We start from the raw sequence: 20,617 nt of genomic DNA, 5'->3' as shown, positions 1-20,617 counted from the left end.
CTGTGCGGAAGTGTCGTCGAATTGTAACTCTTCTCGATCCGTGTGAAAAGTCTCCTATTTGTCGTTTTCGATCGTCGGCGTGAAAGCTATTTGATTTGTTGCTCTCATTGTTGGAGCTTGACGGGAATCAACATCCATAGTGTCTTCTGGACGAATATTTGCCCACAGCTCTCTACCCAGCAACTCACCAGCTAAGTCCAACCTTTTATTTCTCGGAGATGAGGCCGTGTTTATAGCGGTGGCAGAAGTTGCGCAATGCAAGTGATTGGGGAGTCGTCTGATTGTAACTCCTATTGTCAGGACTTGTTTGGATCAGCTATCCATTGTGATTTTTTAGACAGCCTACAGAACCCCCTCCAAAGTTTTCGAAAGTTCGCGGTGACTGGGACGAATTTTCGGAATACTTTGGATCCCAAATTTAGAAGACATTTTCAAACTCGGTTGATTGTAATTTAATTATACTCATCCAATGGACTCTTCAGTGGAGTCATCTGTTTTTCTTGGTTTTAGTCACCTTGATGGCTGACATTAACCTCCCTCTATTTATCTGAAACCATGCCTTTGGTTTTAAAAGCAGAGAGGGAATTATCTGCTTGAATCATGACGCGCAGATAGATTTCTTGCGTTATCGAACTGAAATGCAGGTTAATCAGCTCTGCGTTCAAGGTTTAACTCTTGCAGACGGCACAAGTATGTTTCTTTGTGATACATCGATATAACGTTAGGGCCAAGTTGCTGCGTTCGGAAGCTCAAGCAACACAGGCGCACGAGGCCGTGTTTAGCGGAATTCTTGAATCCCGACCCGATTTGACAAGCTCATGGCTGTCTATAAATAGACGGCCAAAGGTCAAATCAAAAGTCACCCGACTTTTTCTCTTCTTCTTCTTCGAGAGATTTTTAAACGAAGCCTCTGCGTTTCCAACTCCGCGTGATCCTGTTCGTCTTCTCCTCCATGGGTTCCAAGAGAAGGCTGCTCCTCGCCCCAGATCTCCCGCTGCAGCTGCGCCGCCGCCTCCGGCTGCAGCAGCGCCGCCCGCCTCCGGCTCCCACCGGTCGGTGGTAAGTGCTGCCATTCGTGGCCCCGTCGAACTCGCTTCGGCCGAATTCTTTAAAACCCTAGATGTGCTTGCCGCCAAACTTGCTTCGGCAAGTTATTTGAGAAAAACCTAGATGGGTTCTTGCAAATGAGGAAGAAGACTCGTTCTATTTTTTTGAAACGGCAGAGTTAATATTCTGCGTTTTGAATTCGAAACGCAGGGGACTGACCCTTGCGTTTATTTAATTCTAACGCCAGGCTTGAACTGTGCGCTTCAAAACTTAACGCAGAGTTCAACCCTTGCGTTGATGAAAATTTAGCGCACAGGTTTGAACTGTGCGTTCAAAACTTAACGCAGAGGTTTAACCCTTGCGTTATGAAATTAACGCCAGGTTTGAACTTGTGCCGTCCGACAGCCCTGATGAAAACTCTGTTCAGTGGCCTTCACAACCAACATGAGAGTTACAATCTGACGACTCTTCATATCCTATAACAGGCAAAGATCAATAAACAATAGCCTTTGTAATGTTATAGTGGACGAGGTATAAGCCAACAAGTTCTCCCAAACGCAGAAATTCATTCTGCGTTTCTCAAACGCACACAATCTGTGCGTTCATCAACAGACATCGAACTCTGAACGCAGAGTTAAATCACGAAACGCACCCATAACGTGCGTTATTCAACAGACTCAGCTATGTCTCCGAACTCTGAACGCAGAATTAAATTTCAACGCACCAGCAGCCTGTGCGTTTCCAAGTTCAGAACACACGAGGCCCGTGCGTCTCAAATCCCTAACAGAGATTTAACTCTGCGTCCCAAACCTTGGGGCGCAGAGTTAAAGCCCAGAACGCCAATTGAGGCGTTTGACTTGTTCAACGCAAGCTGAACGGCCTCATAACCGTTTATCCCACGTTCTGAGGATTCTCGCCCACAAAGGAGCGGATGAGAAGTTGGTTGCACTCCACATCACCCATAAATTAACCAACTTACTCAACTGAGTAAGGGTGTTGGCGGGTTGATGAGGTTGATCAATCGGTTTCTGAGATAAAAAAACGCAAAGAGTTGAGGACGCTGGTATCAAAACCACTAAGGTCAACAAATCTCGCAGATTGGAGTAATTGGTTCGGAAGAAGAGATCTTCGGGGGATCAAGGAACTGATCAACGATCAGTTAATCAAATCCCGAAGGATCCTTTCATCAAAGGTATCATCCACTTGGCCAATTAACCGAATTTTCGGTTCCAACAACTCTGTTTTAGAGTTTTAACTCATTCTGAGTTTCTTAAACTCGTTTAAGAGTTTTTAATAGCTTGTAACGCAAGTTAATCACATCAAACCAGACATTCGGTTTTCAACAAACTCTTATCAGATGTTTTAACTCGTTCAGAGTTCTTCAACACTCGTCAAGAGTTCTAAACCGAAGTCATCAAACACTTCAGTTATTCCCAGTGAAGAAGGACGGTCGGATCGTTCAACGGAGAGCAAGTTCGACGCGATCAATCGAAGGAAGCACTCCATCGCTACAAGAAGAACCCAGTCTTAAACAAAGGAGAGAATCAAATCCATTCCTTCTCTTTTGTAATCGGAATCCAAATTTAATCGATTTTGAGAGAATACAAGTCAAATTTTCTTTCTTTGTCTTTTTACATCAAATTTCCAACAAACACTCTCATCGCTCACCGACTCGTTTGGTTGTCGAGCACGCTTCCGCACGACGCGCAACAGAGGGATCCAAATCCTCTCAAGTTAGGAGGCAATTTAAGGGAGTAGACCATGATAAGTTTCATCTTTGGAATAATTTGATCTTTTTATTCTCTTTTGAGACCACATTGTAGCAGATGGCATCTGAATTAAAGGTTTTAAAGTTTTTGAGGTATTTATATGTACAAAACAAAAGTGATTTTAATACAAGTTGATGAATATTTGAAGAATTATAGCCTTAAATTTTTGTTTTTGTAAGTATTGGTCGGGAGAATATATCATTCTCCATCAAGAAGCAAGTCACTTTGTTTAAAGGACAAAAGAATTGAACAAAATTCCTTATTTCGCCTTTGGAGTTGGTTGCCCCGTAGTTTTCAGTAGCTAATCTATTAACTTGTCACTAAAGCTACAATTATGGAAAGCCTCATAAAGTGTTTAATTTCTATGGTGTAACTATTTTTGTAAATTGTGTGGGGGTGTCCCAACCCCTAATCAAAATACCTACAACAACTACTATGTAATTTCTCATCTTTTTCTCCTAGACAGCTGACAGACATATTTATAGACATACAAATCGAAGATCATAAATACGAAATATAATATTTACTTTTCTCTCCTTTTTCTCATCATACAATTGGCAATAATTTTTTTTAACACAAAAAAGGAAGAATGCTACATTTCGAAATTATGAAAAAAAAAAACCATCTAATGATGCCCTCTAGCTTTCCTATTCCATGACAAATACGCTGGATCCGCAAGCTTTCTTGGACTCAACATGTACAGTACAAAAAAGGATGCTTCAAGAAAACAGCATAACACTCCAATACCAATATATGTAATCCCCAAGAAATCATTCTTACCTCCAATCCAAGTAGCGGTAGAAAGCACAAGCTTCTTTGTTCCCCCAAAACTGTAAGTATTATAATTATTCTCAAGGCTCACGGTTATCTTATCATTTGCTTTGAGATCCACCTCTATTTTCCCATACAACTTCCTAAATGTTGGAAGAGCCGCAACTCTCATCCAAACCATCAAATCCTCTTGCTCGCTCAAAGGCTTGTTAGGATCAAGAGACTTCCCGCCAATAACGCTCCCACTTTGAAAATTCTTGGGGTAAACATCATTCCCGAATCTCTCGTTTCTATCGGTATTCCACGAAATCTCCTTCTTATTTACCTCCAACGTCTCGTTACCTCGCGAAAAACTGAACGTATCGTTAAATAAACTCCAAGCAATTAGTCCACACGGGACTATGGGGGATTTATCTTTGGTCTCCGCCTCGTTCTTACATCCTTTGGTAGTGCTGGCTTTGTTCGGATCTTTCAGTTGTATGTTGTTTCGACTTGAAAAGTACCTGCGATGATTCTGATAGAAGTTGTCGAGCTGATAATATACGAAGATAGGGCTCTTCATGTCCCTGGGCACTGTGAGAATCCTCGTGCACTTTTTGCTTATTTTCGAGTCTTGAATGTAGGCGACTTTGTCTGTCGCCTGGTTTGCGCAGGCTTTTTCATATTGGTTGACAATCTCCACAACTTTGTGAGAGGCTTGAAGGGAGAAGATGCCGATGGGGATGAAGGCTGCAGCGATGATCGAAAACAGGAAGATTACCCAGCGGGGAGTTAGGATTGGGTTCCATGATGGGAGCTCTTGTTGCATGAACCTTGAGTATCTTGGCTTTGTGACCCTCTTGGAACCTTTAGGCTCCTCTGATGTAGAGTTTGGATTTGTTGTTGCTGTTGGATTAATGGTCTCCATTGCGTCCAAATATCACACATTGATGATATCTGCGCAGTTTATAACTCCAAAATTAATGAACTGGAATAATTAGAAAGAAGAAAGTGTAAAAAGGGCATTAAGATTTGTTAATGAAAATTTTTATAAACTTAAAGAGTCAAAAATCATGCTCAAACCAATTATGTAGGGGTCAATTAAGAAAGTAAAAGTTTCGTGAGTATAAAATTTAGCTATAAACGTTAAACGAGAAGATTATAATATGTTAAAATGCCATTTGGTTCTTATCTATCTAGATTTTCACAGATAACTAGATTATTGTATTATGTCTAGAAATTATAATGTCAACTAAAGTTGTTTTCGTGGAAAGCTGCCTTCATCATTGATTTCATTAAACTTTAGTCGTTTACAAATGAATTCGAATTTCGTGGAAAGCTGCCTTCATCATTGATTTCATTAAACTTTAGTCGTTTACAAATGAATTCGAATAACGAAAATAAAAATTACAACTTTCTTGAAAATAAACACAAGATCCGTTTATCGGGTCTTGCTTGCGTGGGTTCTTTGCCGGTGCCGGGGTTAATCTGTGGACGACCGCGAATCAGATCCGGTTGTAGGAAAATTCGGCAGAGCTTCGTCTTCGCCGAAGAAGTTTTCTGATTTGAAGCGCTGAGATCGACCAAGCGAAATTAGGGCTCTTCTCGAGATTAAGACTAAGCCTAATCTCAAGGAACGGACGTACGGGCTTCAGAACCTTCGAACGGCTTCTCCTTTATGCTGAAGTTCGTCGGGATCCCGCTAGCCTTCGCTGAAATTTCGTGCTCCTTCACTCTTCAATCCATCAGCACCTCGTCCTCTCGATAAAATTCCAGATCTCGAAAATGGAGGCCTTTGACTCATATTTATAAGCCTCAGATGCGGTTATTTGGATGAGAACAAGTGATTTGGCTCTATCTTCAGTTAATAACAGCCTAACCACGTTTGGGGATGATATCAAGTCAGTTAGGAACCCCTGGAACAGATAAATCCTATGAAAACAGCTTTAAAACCGTCAAAACGCGTTTCGGGTTCCAGACTGCGCGGTGCGGGTCGGACCTGTCTGACCCGCGCTTGCGCGGGTCGGTTACACCCGACCTGCACTTGCGCAGGTCGGATGACTCGTACGCTTCGCCGCAAGACTGACCGTCGAATGCGCGTTGGTTAACATACACGTGTTGATCGATGCGCGCGGACTGATTGGCGTGTGCGTGTTGACTGACGCGCACGAGCTGGTTGACGTGCGCGCATTGACCGACGCACACGAGTTGGTTTGACGTGCGCGCGTTGATCGACGCGCACGGGTTGAATGGCGTGAGTGCGCTGAGCGACGCGCGCGAGCTGATTAGGTGAATCTTCTTGACTCGCCCATTCATTGCTTCGAGTTTCGTGCGGGCTCTCCTAGACAATTTTAGACGCCTACAAAAGTCTAATGCAATATAGAAGTGATTCATCTCTAGAGGCAGTCCTGGTCTATATGGAGTAGTTCAGCCCTATAAGGGCTAAACCTTGCAGAATGTAAATTTTGTATGAGTTCTGTAAAAGACCAGTCGATTTGAAGCTCTCAGACAAATTGTTAACAATAAACGTCATAAAAAGTAAAATTCACCCTGTTTAAAACCAAAGACAAAATCAAACGTAGAAACAATACCAACCAAATATTCTCCATACGTGTAAGTTTAAGACAGAAAGCAAACATTCTGAATTAAATAAAATAAATATAAAATGAAACAATATCGGCATTCTTCATGTTTTATGAAATGAAAGATAACATAAAAAGTAAAAAAACAATATCACCATCTTCATATGATCGCGGCTACGTAAGTTTAAGATTAATTTCATCGTATTTTCAATCAAAATTGACGTAAATGGATTATTGGAAGTTTCATGCTCTGAAACTATCATATTATGCATTTTTTTTGCTTATAAAAATAATCTAAAACCAAGTCTGAGCTGTTACCTCTTTCTCGGTTCACGTATATGAACGTTCACATCCACATTCTTGGAAAATTCTCTGACCCAGTTTCAAGATCTTGAATTTCCCTCATGTGCAATTGGAAAACAGAGAGAGAGAGAGAGAGAGAGAGAGAGAGAGAGAGAGAGAGAGAGAGGTGTGCAGGATAAAAATGCGGAAAGAAGCAAGAAGGAAAGGCATGAGAAAGAAAAAACAGGATGGTCAAGAGACAAAAGAGGGATGCAAGAGAAATAGGGATACCCTCTATCTCAACCGTCAATTCTGAAATAAATTATTTTGTTTCGTCTTCTTGACTATAAATAGATGAGTATATAATTCATGGACGTATGAGAAATGCCCAAAATTTTCAATTTATAGTCATTATAAAACTTAGGTTGCAGAAAGAAGACGCTAAGTTAATGTTTTCTTCCAAGGAGTCGCCAATTATTGTTTATTCATCGGATAGTTTTCCACGTTTAATAACAAAAAGAGTACATCGTTTTCAAGCATTCATCATCATCAAGATGTTAACTCGAACTATAACATGACTTGTAAATCATTTCCAATTTTATAACTATCTCTTTAACAAAATATTCTAATTAAACAGCTTTAAATATAACTTGGCTGTGAAATTGTTTGTTTTAAATCTCTACTTAATGATGTAATATTGACTATAAGCTTTCTTAATTCTTATGTTTAAGTACCTTCAACTTTTATTTTATATGTTGTTGTGGTCATAAGCAGTGCAACCAACAAATGTTTTAAAATGTTAGTCACTCATGTCGTGACCAGTTTCTTCAATGCCTCAAAACTAATAATAACAAAGGACATAAAATTCTTACGAAGTTAAAAAAAAGGAAAAATAATTCTTCTATAGTAATTCCTCGTGACTATAGAATGAAAAAAAAATCTATCAACATTTAAGAAAAATCTATCCATAGGATTGCAAACATCTAACTACAATCAGTTAGGTTGCTCAATTCTTATTATTTTGAAATTAATTCATCAAATCATTGAGATAGCTATTACATCTCTAATTCTTAAGTTAATTCGATATTAGCTCCTCCAATCAAAAGTAAAAAAGTAATCAGAGGGAAATTAGTCCATCAAATTGCTAATTATGCCATTGATTTGAAGTACTAATTTTAAATAATTTAAGAATTAAGTTACCTAATAATAATTCCAATGCTTTGACGGATTAATTTCAAAATATTAAAGATTTAATGGACCAGTAAAAAAAAATTTTAATCAAGTTAATTATTGTTAACAAATTAATTAATTTCACAATTTAGTATCAATCAACTGCTTAATATTTACACGCGCAATGCAATTATGTTTACAATGCTAACGTCCTCTAAATTTCTTTCTATTTTTTCAGTTGTCAACAATTTCTAATTAGATTAATTAATTTTTTTCATTAGTTAATTTTGAGTGGTGTGGGCTTTAATTTGAAGTTTAATTTTAACTTAATTGCTTTAGCTGATAGTCAGTTATAATAAGAATAAGAATATTAATACTGAAAAAGATTACTAGTAAAATTGACCAAATAATTTTCGTTTTTCTAAATCCCAGCCTTAAGCGAAGGAGTATGATATATATTATAATTATATATATATATATATATATATATATATATATATATATATATATATATATATATATATATATTATATATATATATATTATATATATATATATATATATATATATATATTATATATATATATATATATATATATATATTTAATTTTAATACGAAGGAAACCTTCGCAACGTCTCCAAACCGAAGCTGGAGTTCGATCTCCTGCCCTTAATCAGTGAGTGAAAAAACCCCCCAATGTGCGTGGGCCCCACCCTCCATCCTCGCACCACACCACAGTTAAAACGGACATGGGCGAGGTCCGGAGGCATGCGAGAGAGGAGAGGGATTTCAAGAGGGGCGGGGAGGAGAGAGAGAGAGAGAGAGATGGGGAGAGAGGAGCCGAGAGAGGGGAGATCAGAGAAAACCGTGGGGAGAGAGAAAGAGAGAGGCCGCAGGGGACGGCGAAAGCGACGCCGGCGGCGCGGCTTTCTTCGCCTGCTACCTCCTCTCCTCTCAGAGCCCTCGCCATAAAGGCCGCACTTACATCGGGTAATCCTCCGCACCCTGTTCAATTCTTCTGAACCCCAGCTTTGACCCCTTGATCAGATCACTCCCCCAAGTGGGAAACTAGCTTCGAGAATTTGTTCAAAAGTCGCGATTTTTTATTCCGTTCGATATTGGGCGGCTGACCAAGGTTGAGACCTTGGTTTGGTGCCGCAACTGAACCCACCAAAAAATTTTCTTATTAATTTTTTTTTTGGGGATCCCGAGGTTCGGGGGAACTGATCAAGATTCAGACTTGGTGGGTGTTGCTGGTTTTGAAAATTCGTCGAAGCTGTATCTAATTATTTCCCTGTAAATTTCTTGGCAGGTTCACGGTGAATCCACGGAGGAGGATCCGGCAGCACAATGGGGAGATTGGGTGCGGCGCGTGGCGGACAAGGCGAGGGCGGCCGTGGGAGATGGTTCTTTGCATCTACGGCTTCCCATCCAATGTTTCCGCCCTTCAGGTTGTTATGGCATGAAAATTCATAATTTTGTTTTTTTTATTTTTCCAAATTGATTGGATGTGCGTAAATAAATTCATAGGTAATTCTTTCTGGCGTGAAAATTCCTTCAATCGTAGATGAAACACTTGTGAGAAAAGCCAACACCGAGAAGAGAAACGCCTTGTAACGCCACCGTTCAACTGATAACTATATGAACTCCAAAGCTTTATCTTGGCCATCTATAAATGATATAATTCCGCATTATGTATTTTTTTAACGCATTTTCTACCATGAATTAGTAGTTCCCCTTGAATCGTCGGAGCCCAATTGTTAGGTTCTTTAGTATGACTCTGATGAGATTGATCCTGAGGTGATTCTGCCTGACTGTCCGAAAACTGGACCCCTCTTTGTCTCGATCAGGAGATGGCGGGCTTTGGACACAGAAGATAAGAGACTCGAAAGACGTCGAGCCAATGCTGATGACTAGTCCATGCGTAAAATTGTGTTCGTTTTTACTACTGGGTCAACTTAAACTGAATAATAGGGATAACCCTGATGTAGCCTCGTTTTATTTCCTGCCGGTAGCAATCTGAATCCTTACCCTTGCATGTTCAAATTGAGCTTTTGCAGTTTGAATGGGCCTGGCAACATCCAACTGAGTCTCTAGCTGTTAGAAAAGCTGCGTCAACTTTCAAATCCTTCTCTGGCGTAGGGAATAAAATCAAGATTGCCTACACGATGCTTACTCTTCCTTACTGGGAGAAGTAAGTATTCTTCTCTGTTTGGCTTATTTATCTTCTCACTAATTAACTAGAAGCATTTATCAGAATCTAACCATCATTTTTTCCCCCTACCAGTTTATACCTTACAGTAAATTTCTTCTCTACCAAATACATGATGCATCTTGGTGGCTGCCCGAGATTGCCAAAGCAAATGAAAGTTAATGTTTGCATCATGGATGAGCTTCCGTGCTATGTAGAAGGTCAGACTTCAGATTGCAACGACAGTGATGAAATTGACTACGAGCGAGAAAAGATTAATGAAGATGTTGATCCTGCTAATCGAATTGAAGAAGATGCTCGTTCTTCTGAAATTTCATCTTCTTGCGACCTTTACATTAGCAAGGAATCCAATAACTGTCCATTTGAGTCTCCTTGTCTTGTTGAGTCTCCAAAGCCTGATGAAAGATATGAAATAATCAGCGAAATCCCTGAAAGCACTAGCGAAACTCCGTGTTCATTCAGAGATGAGAACTCCTGCGAATGGCTTCAACAAAGCAACTTACAGAGACGACCATCATCCCTGAGATCTTCGAAGAATGATTCATCAACAGATAGTCTGCTCATTTCCCCCGTACTTGAAACCAAAGCACAGAATTTTTGTATTGATGATGAGAGCAATGTCATAAGTTTGTCAACACCATCTAGCTGCATTGTGGAAAAGCGCAACAAGAGGGCTAAAGTTCACTCAGATATTATTGACTTGACGGACTCGCCCGTTACTATTCAGCAGTAAAAATAAATAAATCTGCGTAATTGGTTACCTAATGTAGTAAAGGAGTAATGTATATTGTTGTATCAAAAACTCATGGGGGAATAAAAACATGCAATTATAGATTTTCTTTTCTTTTCTTTTCCTTTAGAGTAATTTTTCACTGTCAATCGAGTGAGCTGATTGTAAGGAGCTAATATGTGATCACATCAGACACGCCACGCTATAGGATGTTTGTCGATGAGCTATTGATTCAGCTTTTTTTCATTCAGTCATCAGTCATGGTGAGAGAATACTGTAGGCTATTAAAACTCGAATACACTTCCATTCATAAGAGAAATTAAAACACAAATCTATATATGCACAACTGAAGTACATGCAACAATGATTACACGTCTGTATGAATAAGCTAAGTTATATCAGGAAAGCCTGCAGTTAGTAAAGCACCTCTCTTTTATCAAAACACAATTACACAAAATATGCTAATAAACAAACAACAAACACCTAAAAACTACTTGAACAAGGAACTTGTAAGGACTCCCGCCGCAAGTTTCGTACCTTGATCAGAACTGCATTCAACTCTGCTCTTGTTGCTGCTCTTGTTGCTGCTCTTGTAGATAGTGTTGGTCACCTTGCCAAGCCCAAACAATATCTTTGAGCGCTGGCCTCAAATCTTCATCCAACATTTTCTGATACTCCAATGTATCTCCATTCGTCATTTTTAGCTCTACAATGTGAAACGAAGGAGTGACTTCGAATATCTCAGCGTCCATCCCCAAAACCCCTTTTCTTCCAGGTTTCAATCCTTCCATCTTGAGAATACCCCCGCCCTTTTTTCCAACTTTAAACTTCAAATGCTCTGCAATTTCCTCCAGCTTTGAGATAATAGCCGTTGCTGGCAATCGAGAACTAAACCGTGTCTCTTTCTTTCGCTCATTCTCAAATAATCCTGAGAGATCAAATCCTGTTGATAGGGAAATGATGTCAAAAGCATTCAAGTTCATTGGCTTCACCAAATTCTGTTTCACTTCAGGATCTTGATTTCCCTCACTTGTACCGCTGCCTGAGGAGCTTACAATAGCATTCAAATTCTCAGGAGGGCTTTCTCTTTTGCCTGTTTCAATCATCTTCAACTTGTCATCAAAACCTTTCTTGAACCAGGGATTCTCCTTTATGTCTGCAATTGATATTCTAGTACTTGGATTTGGATCCAGAATCCTTGATAGCAGCCTCCGAACTTCATAAGGGAACCAACTGGGGCATTTATATTCTCCTTTACCAATTCTCCTATACAACTCCATCAAATTTGAGTGCTGAAAAGGGAGATAGCCAGCCAACAGAACAAACAAAATTACCCCACAAGACCAAATATCAGCTTTATCACCATCATATCCTTTTCTGCTGATAACTTCAGGAGCCACATAAGCTGGAGTTCCACAAGTTGTGTGGAGTAAACCGTCCTGTTTCCGAGTGTCAGCTAGGGCACTTAAGCCAAAATCTGAAACTTTAAGATTTCCATTTTCGTCCAAAAGTATGTTTTCAGGCTTCAAATCTCGGTGATAAACACCTCTACTGTGGCAGTAATCCACAGCGCTGATCAGCTGCTGAAAGTATTTGCGAGCAACTTCCTCTTTGAGCCTGCCCTTGCTCAACTTATTAAAGAGCTCGCCACCTTTGACATATTCTATTACAAAGTAAACCTTCTTCTTGGTTGCCATGACCTCGTAAAGCTGGACAATATGTGGATGCCTCACCAACCTCATTACAGATATCTCTCTTTTTATTTGATCAGTAAGTCCAACCCTCAATATTTTCTCCTTGTCAATCACTTTTATAGCAACACTCTGAGCAGTCTTCATATTTCGAGCGTGATAAACTTTCGCAAATGTTCCTTGTCCTAACACTCTCCCCATTTCATACTTCTGCATCAATATATGGCTCTTATTGTCCATTTATTTTACGGTCTTCGTTCAGCTAGTATACCTTTTTTCTTGAGATAATATGTAATATATACAAAATGGGTGTCTAAGAGCAAAAGACTTCAACCATCATCACCGATGTCCTGATCAACCAGAACAATTTGTCTTGTTTTATCAGGTACATTGTGCATTAATGCAGGGGAAACAAAGTTGATAACGATATGTTGACCAAGTTCTTCAAAGTTGAATAAAGATGAACTGGATAAAGCTACAATCTCTACAATCTCAATTACCTCAGTTGAGGATTTCTCAACACTCACACACATTTTTCAGCATTCCCAGGTGTTTGTCTTTCAGCGATTTGGTTGGAATATCTATATGAAAAATAAAGCAAAATCAGTTCTTCTACAAGTGCTCAAAAGAACTGCACCATTTTTATGTCAGAAAATGAGAAAATCATAATTGAAACATATTACAGTCTTACAATAAAAGTAGAAGACAAACTGTAATTCGTACATATAGAACAATACACATAGAATACACACTGCAGTGCTGAGCGAGACTAGCTAACTTGGATGATGTATTGCGTGTCACACATGAAGACATGACACATGCACACACACACAAAGATGCCCATCAAAGGTCATAGCTAACATTTTCATCCAAAGGAGACACATCTGAATATTATAACAAAGGTAAAATTGCAATATAACAACATCATGTTTCAAAGTGAATAATAAGTAATGACTTAAAGAGAGAGATGTGCAATTCAATTATCAGTGTCTTATGTCTTTTGACAAATTATATACCTTTTACTAAAACAGTATTACTCTATTACAGGTATTGGATGCGTGTTTGAATTTGTTTACAATCTCTATTCTCAAATGAGTTTTCGTGAGAGTTAAACTCGTACCCGACAGATGTGACAGAGATAAATAACTTTTTTAAAAAAGCTTTTTCATCCTTCGTATTCTATCAACAAGCAAGAACCCCACAGTAATCATACAAATTCTAGAAATCCAGTTTCATCTAACAAGACAGGGCACTTGTTGGGGAATTTAGTCATTCCCCGCGTACTACGATCTTCGTAACTCGGAAGTCAACCCACAAATAACAAAATAGAAAATAATCACAATCAAGAAGAAATAACAATAAGATTTACGTGGTTCAATCAATCAACTTCGACCTACATCCATGGGGCAACAATACGAGAAATCCACTATATATCAGGGAGAACTACAAGAGGAACCACTCAACTCTCGTCTCTTAATCTCTCAACCTCACATACATAATCAACTCTCATATTCTCTCCAAAACCCACTACTTACAATCTTTTGAACGGACAAAGACTGCGACACCCTCTCCCAATGATGTAATTTTTTGCACGGATAAAGACTACAAAACCCTCGCCTCGCACAGTATTCTTGAATGTATCAGGGAGAACTGCAAGAGAAACCACTCAACTCTCATCTCTCAATCTCTCAACCTCACATACATAATCAACTCTCATATTCTCTCCAAAACTCACTCCTTACAATCTTTTGAACGGACAAAGACTGCGAAACTCTCTCCTAATGATGTAATTTTTTGCACGGATAAAGACTACAAATCCCTCGCCTCGCACAATATTCTTGAATCAGACTACACCCTCTGCTAACCCTAAATTACAAGAATATTGGCTATCTCCATTCTCCTTGGTTTTTCCTCCAACAATAGAAGAATATATATAAGGAAACCAAAACTCTATCTTTAGCCTAACTTCCTAAATAGAATAGGATTCAAACTCCTAATCATGATGAGACCCAGTCTCATAATCATGATAGATCTCTAACCCTATCTAATTCTCATGAAGTTATACAATGAATAAAAAACACAATCCCAACAATCTCCACCTTGAATTTGATTTCCAAACTCCCTTGAAGATATATCATCGTCGTCTTGAAACTTTGTCTCTCTCGTTAGAGTCTTTTATTTCTTTCGCACTTCAAATCGAAGCCAACTGGATGCTCCTATGACCCTCACTTTTATCTGTCTTGCTGTGGCGCCTCCATCTCTCTTGTGCGCACCAAGAGATCTTCGTCACCTCTGACATTAGAAGCAAATCAACCATGTTTTTCCTCCCAAACTGAACTTGACACTTCCCCCACTTGCTGTCCTCGTACTCCACCTACATCGCTCGTCTCGAATCATATCGGCGCACCTCTCCTACTCCACACTACGAGCCAGATGCCTCCACCTCCTCCATCACTTGGCTTGCACCGAATATGAGCATTCATCGTCTTCAAGTCCAATGCCACTATCTCCATTGGCATGTGTGTCACTCAGTCGTACCTGTTTGTAAGCTCCACCTAATCTGGCACTGTCCTCATCGAGTCTACACACAACTATTGCTCCATCGATGACTCTGAATAATTATATGCTGACAACTCTACTGTTAGAATCACATCTGATTCTCTACGCCTGTCTTATTTATCTCATACTCGTTTGCTCTATCCGTCATCAGATCTGTCTCGTCATCACTATCAGAACTTTTCAGCACTTTCTGACCAATTTGAGCAAAATCTGAAAAATCAAACCCTCCCATCGCATTTAGAGCACTCTAAAACTTGGCAATCAACTCCTGGATCACTAAAATCAACCTCTGGTTCATCAATCTATCGGCAAAACTATCTGGACCATCCGATGTGCATCCACAACACCATACACCAAACAAAACTCCACATCAGATTAACAAGTCGTAATTAGACAATAAGATTACGTGAACTGCTTCTCATAATTCTTTCATGTGGACCCCACTGGCTAAATTTTCTTTTCTCCCCACACGTGTGAATCTCCTCACGTGCTGCTACTTTTTTGACTTGCACGCGAACGAACAAACACAAAATCACCTATGTTACCACTCTTGCCGTCGCCCGTTCTTGCTGTCACTCGGCGTTCTTGCTGTCACTCGGCCGTTTGTTTTCTTTTTCTTCATCTTGATTCTTGTAATGCCGCTAATCCTAACTTTTGTACAACGTCTATCTTGCGAACTCGCTCTCGGATCCATCATCATGGCTCTGATACCACTTGTTAGGAAATTTAGTCCTTCCCTGCGTACTACGATCTTCGTAACTCGGAAGTCAACCCACAATCAACAAGATAGAAAATAACCACAATCAAGAAGAAATAACACCAAGATTTACGTGATTCGATCGACCTACGTCCACAAGGCAACAATACGAAAAATCCACTATGTATCAGAGAGAACTACAAGAACCACTCAACTCTTGTCTCTTAATCTCTCAACCTCGCATACATAATCAACTCTCATATTCTCTCCAAAACCCACTCCTTACAATCTTTTGAACGGACAAAGACTGCAAAACTCTCTCCCGATGATGTAATTTTTTGCACAGATAAAGACTACAAAACTCTCGCCTCTTATATAATATTCTTAAATCAGGCTACGCCCTCAGCTAACCCTAGATTACAAGAATACTAATTATCTTCCTTCTCCTTGATTTTTCCTCCAACAATAGAAGAATATATATAGGGAAACCAAAACTCTATCTCTAGCCTAACTTTCTAATTAGAATAGGATTCAAACTCCTAATCACGATGAGACCCAGTCTCCTAATCATGATAGATCTCTAGCCCTATCTAATTCTCATAAAGTTATACAAAAAATCAAAGACACAATCCCAACAATTATTATTTCATTTATCTGCCTCGAAATAGAAATTAGTAAGCTCTTTGAGACCCGTTGCCTCTAAATTCCTCTCACCCATCACCAGATCTTCAATTCCATCAACCAATCAATTTTTCTAGTGTGTCACTTGCTTAATCATACTACATGATTTCACTCTTAAATTTCTCATCTTTAGGATTTTAGGATTCTTAACTTCTGTAATAATCTGTCATACAACCCACAAGTTCTCTTGTAACTTTAAAAACACTTCATATTATAAGGTTTAATAATCTAACAAACCCATTCATATTTTGTTCTTCACAGCTAAAATGAGGTGATAAAACTCTACCAAAAAGTTCGTCATCAAATAATTGTTCATAGTTACCAAGATCAATAACACACTAATTGTACATAAACAAAATAACCAGAATTTACCAGAAAGAAAATTAAAAAAACCAAAATTGTGATAAAATCGAAATTTAAGCCACAGACGAGCAAAAGGAACAAAATTGAAGCGAAATTGCGATAAAAGATTAGATTTTTACCTTGGCAATTAGAAGAGGAGGAAGTTCTGATAGCTTTGATATGTCGAATTCGACCAAAAATTAGATGAAAAATAATGAAAATAGAACGGGGGAAATTAGAAATGGAGGCAGAAAGAAAACCCCAGCCCTCTTCCCCTACGTTTTATAGATGTTTTTTCTGGTTGCCTTTTGTTTGTTTGTTTGTGAACGCGTTGTCTTTAATTTTATTATTATTTTTATTCTGGTTATTTATATCTCATCTTTTTTAGTGTCCGTTATTGCCCCTTGGTTTCTGTGTTAATTGCTGTAAAGAAACAAATGCGGGCCCGGTTCAAGTAGCGAGTGTTTGTTTCAAAAAAATTTTGCCATCTGGTATGGATTATAAGTTTTGGGATTAAAAAGTTGAATTATTTTTGTATTTTGCGATTCAATATACGGTATTTGTTTTAAGAAAATTTTTAGAACATTGAATCCTAAAAATGCAAAAAGTGCCCACTTTTTAGAATTTGCTAAATCCTCTCAATTGAAGAGGATTTTGACAAATCTCATAAATGGGTGTGTTTACCTTTCAATTGAAGAGGATTTGACAAATCCTAATTTTGTATTTTTGTGGGAGATAACCTCACCAAGATAGCAATTCATCATATTATAAAAATTTAGCATTTGGTAATGCTACAATTTGAGCTTGAAACAAACAAAATATTATAAATTGTAGTATTCCAAATCCCAAAATGTTAATGAAATAAACAACATTTTAGAAATCCTAACCCATAACAAACATCTATAGATTTCAAATTCCATGGTGAAGAATTTCATATGCTAAAATTATAGGATTTAAAACAAACACACCCTTAGTGGACTAGGGGGCTGTTTAGTTCAAATCCTAAAATTTTAGGATTTATAATTTTATAGGAATTTCAAAATTATAGTATTTTATACACGTTTTAGGATTTTTAATATTTTTATTTAGTTTAATATTATTATAAGAAAGTTAATTTTAAAATTTGTAATCTCTTATTTAGTTTAAACCCAAAATTATATAATAACAAGTTTTAAATTTTATAATTTAGTATTTATATCAACTTAAAAAAGAATGAGATGTGAGTATATTTACATTAGTGAGCTTATCTCCCCACAAGAGAACAAAATATAATGATATAGCAATTGGGATAATCATACCCATTTATAGGCTTTGTCAAATCCTCTCGAATTGAGAGGATTTGAAAAATTCTAATTTTTTTTTTACATTTTAGGGATTAAACATTCTAGAAATTTTATTGAAACAAACACTAACTATGAAATCCAATATTTCATAAAAGTCTACTTTTTCATCCTAGAATTTGGAATCTATCCTAAATGCTAAAAAAATTTATGAAACAAGCAGCACCTTATAGTTGGTTATGTTGTTTTGCAGTTTGGATTCTGTTATGGTCATTCACCGCACCAAAATAGAAGTATTGGAAGAATACCTGCATAAGCCCAAGCGAGCAATGGTCCGAATCAACTTTAGAGGCTCAAAAGCACAGTCAGAGCCAAGTCCCTCGACTAGACGAGCCGACAAGCCTTATTCCGACTGATGGGTCATCATGACCAACTCGAAGAACGGGATCATTCGTTCCCTCGCAAATAAGACGACTCCTCGAGCAGACGACTCAATTACGTGTCTGACCCGAAGTCCACTCGACTCACGGGTCGCCAAATCATAACGATGGCTCACGGATCAACCCGCCTTGACTAAAGGGATAAGATCTGACCGGGACCACTTCAAATGTCACTCGAAGCTACAACATTGACCAGTCCCATCAAGATATACGCTCTGACAATGATCTCCGGCACGAGCCAAGCTACAACATTGACCAGTCCCATCAAGATATACGCTCTGACAATGATCTCCGGCACGAGCCGCTTATTCAGCTTACAAGTCATTTCCCAGAAGATCTCCATAAGCTTTCCTGTGCACGAATGACTTCTTCTCCAATCGCTAGCCGCCACCTGGAGAAAGGACGGCCACACAGCCGACCTACCCTACACCATGCCTACTCTAACAAACCCAGAGCACTGAGAAGACTTCTCTCCCTTGACATCGAGTGACTTCCCTCCCAGTTGCATGCCGACACCTGGAGGAAGAAAGATCACTCAGCAGTCTGCATGTCCACCTTTCAAACCGCCTCCTGTGCATAGTCAACAAAAGCCAAGGGTCAAACTCCCAGAGACAAGTAAGCTATAAAGGGAGGTAAGAAAGGTAAAACCGGGGAGGAGGGGGGCAACTTCTTCTTGCACCTGAGCTTTACTCCCTCTTTTGTATTTTTAATACTTCCAACAGCAAAACCCCCTGCAAGGATCTCAATGGACTAGGGGCCTCTCTACAAACCCTAGCTAAGTCCATCAACTGACTTGACCGTCGGAGGTACCATGGGGGAAGGAAACTAGCCCCGTATTCCGGTGATTCTTGCATGTGCAGGTTATCAGTCCACCCCGCGCACTCAGAATCGGGCATAAAGTCGGAGGAGGAGCCAGCCCCAACATTCATCCTCTCCTTCTTCCCCGCCAGAATCGGGCATAAAGTCGGAGGAGGAGCCAGCCCCAACATTCATCCTCTCCTTCTTCCCCGCCGTCGTCAGGATCGCAACTACATCCGACTGCGGGAAACCCCCATCGACTGTTTGTTCACAAGCATCAACAGATTCCCTTTCCTTTTTTTTAAATTTTAAAGATTTGTTGATTTCAAAGTTATCAACAACAAGATTTGAGGATGATCTTGATTAGGTTGGGGTCCCTTGACCTCCTTCAATGATTGATCCCCTGATAGACTGTTGAGCCTCCCTTGTGCTATTGACTGTGCCTCTATATATAATAGGTCTATATGGGCAATTTTATAATTTTGACCGAGTCCAAACAGCTTAGTCGATAGTTATTTTACATGTGTCGACTGTGGGTGGCATGAGTCATCCTTGTGATTAATGCGACGGTGACAGAGGGTCCTAGGTGATGTCGTGGTCTAATGAGTTATTAGGTCTTTTCGGGCGGGATGTAATAATGACTCCAACTATGCATTTAATGTGATGGTGACTGGCTGCCGGCGAGGGGTTCGAGAATGACCGCCTTTCGTCTCTACTTGGAGAGAAGGGACGACTCCTGGCAAGAAGGGACATTTGTCTGGGCCTGTCTGGACCGAGTTGGGGTGTAGTCTGCTTGAGATGTGTGTCAGCCAGTTAATTGTTGATTGATACTTACTTATTTTTATGGCACAACAAGATTCATGAAGAGAAGATGGGGAAAAGAAATGAACTTATCTTACATTTTATGAGGGGTTGGAAGTTCAGATATTCATGAAGAGAAGATGGGGAAAAGAAATGAACTTATCTTACATTTTATGAGGGGTTGGAAGTTCAGATATATGTACATTTTAGGCTTAGATACTGACTCAACGTATGCTAAAAAATTTTATATAGAAGGACATTATAATTATTTTTCACGTTTGTACGTGTAGTTTAAATGTGAATTTTATAGGAATAATAAGATTGTTTTATTCTTTGTAACTTTTTGAGAGATTTTTCTGATCTTGATTAAGTACCTTTTTTTAGATGCTCGATCTAATTGTATGATACTTTTCGACGAGACCTCTGTCATATTACATTTTGACATCTTTACAGTAGACTGAGCTTGAGGCTTGATTTTCATTTTGAAGCTAGTCTTATTTACATAGATCGATTGCAATAAGGGGAATTAATTTATTTTAATCAATCATTAGCCAGCTAGAATATAACTCTAATATGGAGCAATTGTCAAGTGGCAATAAATAAAACAGATAGTTCTACTGATAACAAAGGATATTGCTTATGAGTTGTTATATCATTTAGCAATTCTTTCTCTTGATGTAACTCTAACATAGAGCAATTGTTAAGTGGCAATATATAAAACAAATAGTTTTACCCATAACAAAAAGATATTGCTTATGAGTTATCATATCATTTACCAAAATAAG

At 38.9% G+C, this 20,617-nt stretch overlaps 3 protein-coding genes across 4 annotated transcripts; 1 reads left to right on the top strand and 2 right to left on the bottom strand.

The window, feature by feature from the left end:
• Positions 3,356 to 6,555, bottom strand: LOC109829379 (putative ALA-interacting subunit 4). Of its 2 annotated transcripts, XM_020396506.1 has the most exons (3): positions 6,467 to 6,555; positions 3,597 to 4,523; positions 3,356 to 3,499 (listed from the first exon to the last, which is right to left on the bottom strand). In XM_020396506.1, the coding sequence occupies exons 2-3, from the start codon at positions 4,492 to 4,494 to the stop codon at positions 3,387 to 3,389; spliced, it is 1,011 nt and encodes a 336-aa protein (XP_020252095.1). In that variant the 5' UTR covers positions 4,495 to 4,523; positions 6,467 to 6,555; the 3' UTR covers positions 3,356 to 3,386. The 2 variants fall into 2 exon arrangements, with proteins under 2 accessions (XP_020252095.1, XP_020252094.1); XM_020396505.1 differs by having other exon boundaries at positions 3,356 to 4,523.
• On the top strand, positions 6,800 to 10,657 carry LOC109830765 (structure-specific endonuclease subunit SLX1 homolog 2-like). Its single transcript, XM_020398127.1, has 5 exons — positions 6,800 to 6,805; positions 8,368 to 8,591; positions 8,914 to 9,052; positions 9,662 to 9,795; positions 9,889 to 10,657. The coding sequence occupies exons 1-5, from the start codon at positions 6,800 to 6,802 to the stop codon at positions 10,544 to 10,546; spliced, it is 1,161 nt and encodes a 386-aa protein (XP_020253716.1). The 3' UTR covers positions 10,547 to 10,657.
• Positions 10,823 to 16,825, bottom strand: LOC109830093 (CBL-interacting protein kinase 2-like). The gene is made up of 2 exons (XM_020397244.1): positions 16,654 to 16,825; positions 10,823 to 12,815 (listed from the first exon to the last, which is right to left on the bottom strand). Exon 2 carries the CDS (start codon positions 12,472 to 12,474, stop codon positions 11,098 to 11,100), a length of 1,377 nt encoding a protein of 458 aa, XP_020252833.1. The 5' UTR covers positions 12,475 to 12,815; positions 16,654 to 16,825; the 3' UTR covers positions 10,823 to 11,097.

Source organism: Asparagus officinalis, chromosome 2 (assembly GCF_001876935.1).
Source record: "Asparagus officinalis chromosome 2, Aspof.V1, whole genome shotgun sequence".
NCBI classification, from domain to species: Eukaryota; Viridiplantae; Streptophyta; class Magnoliopsida; order Asparagales; family Asparagaceae; genus Asparagus; species Asparagus officinalis.
This window is presented reverse-complemented; position numbering and strand designations above follow the sequence as displayed.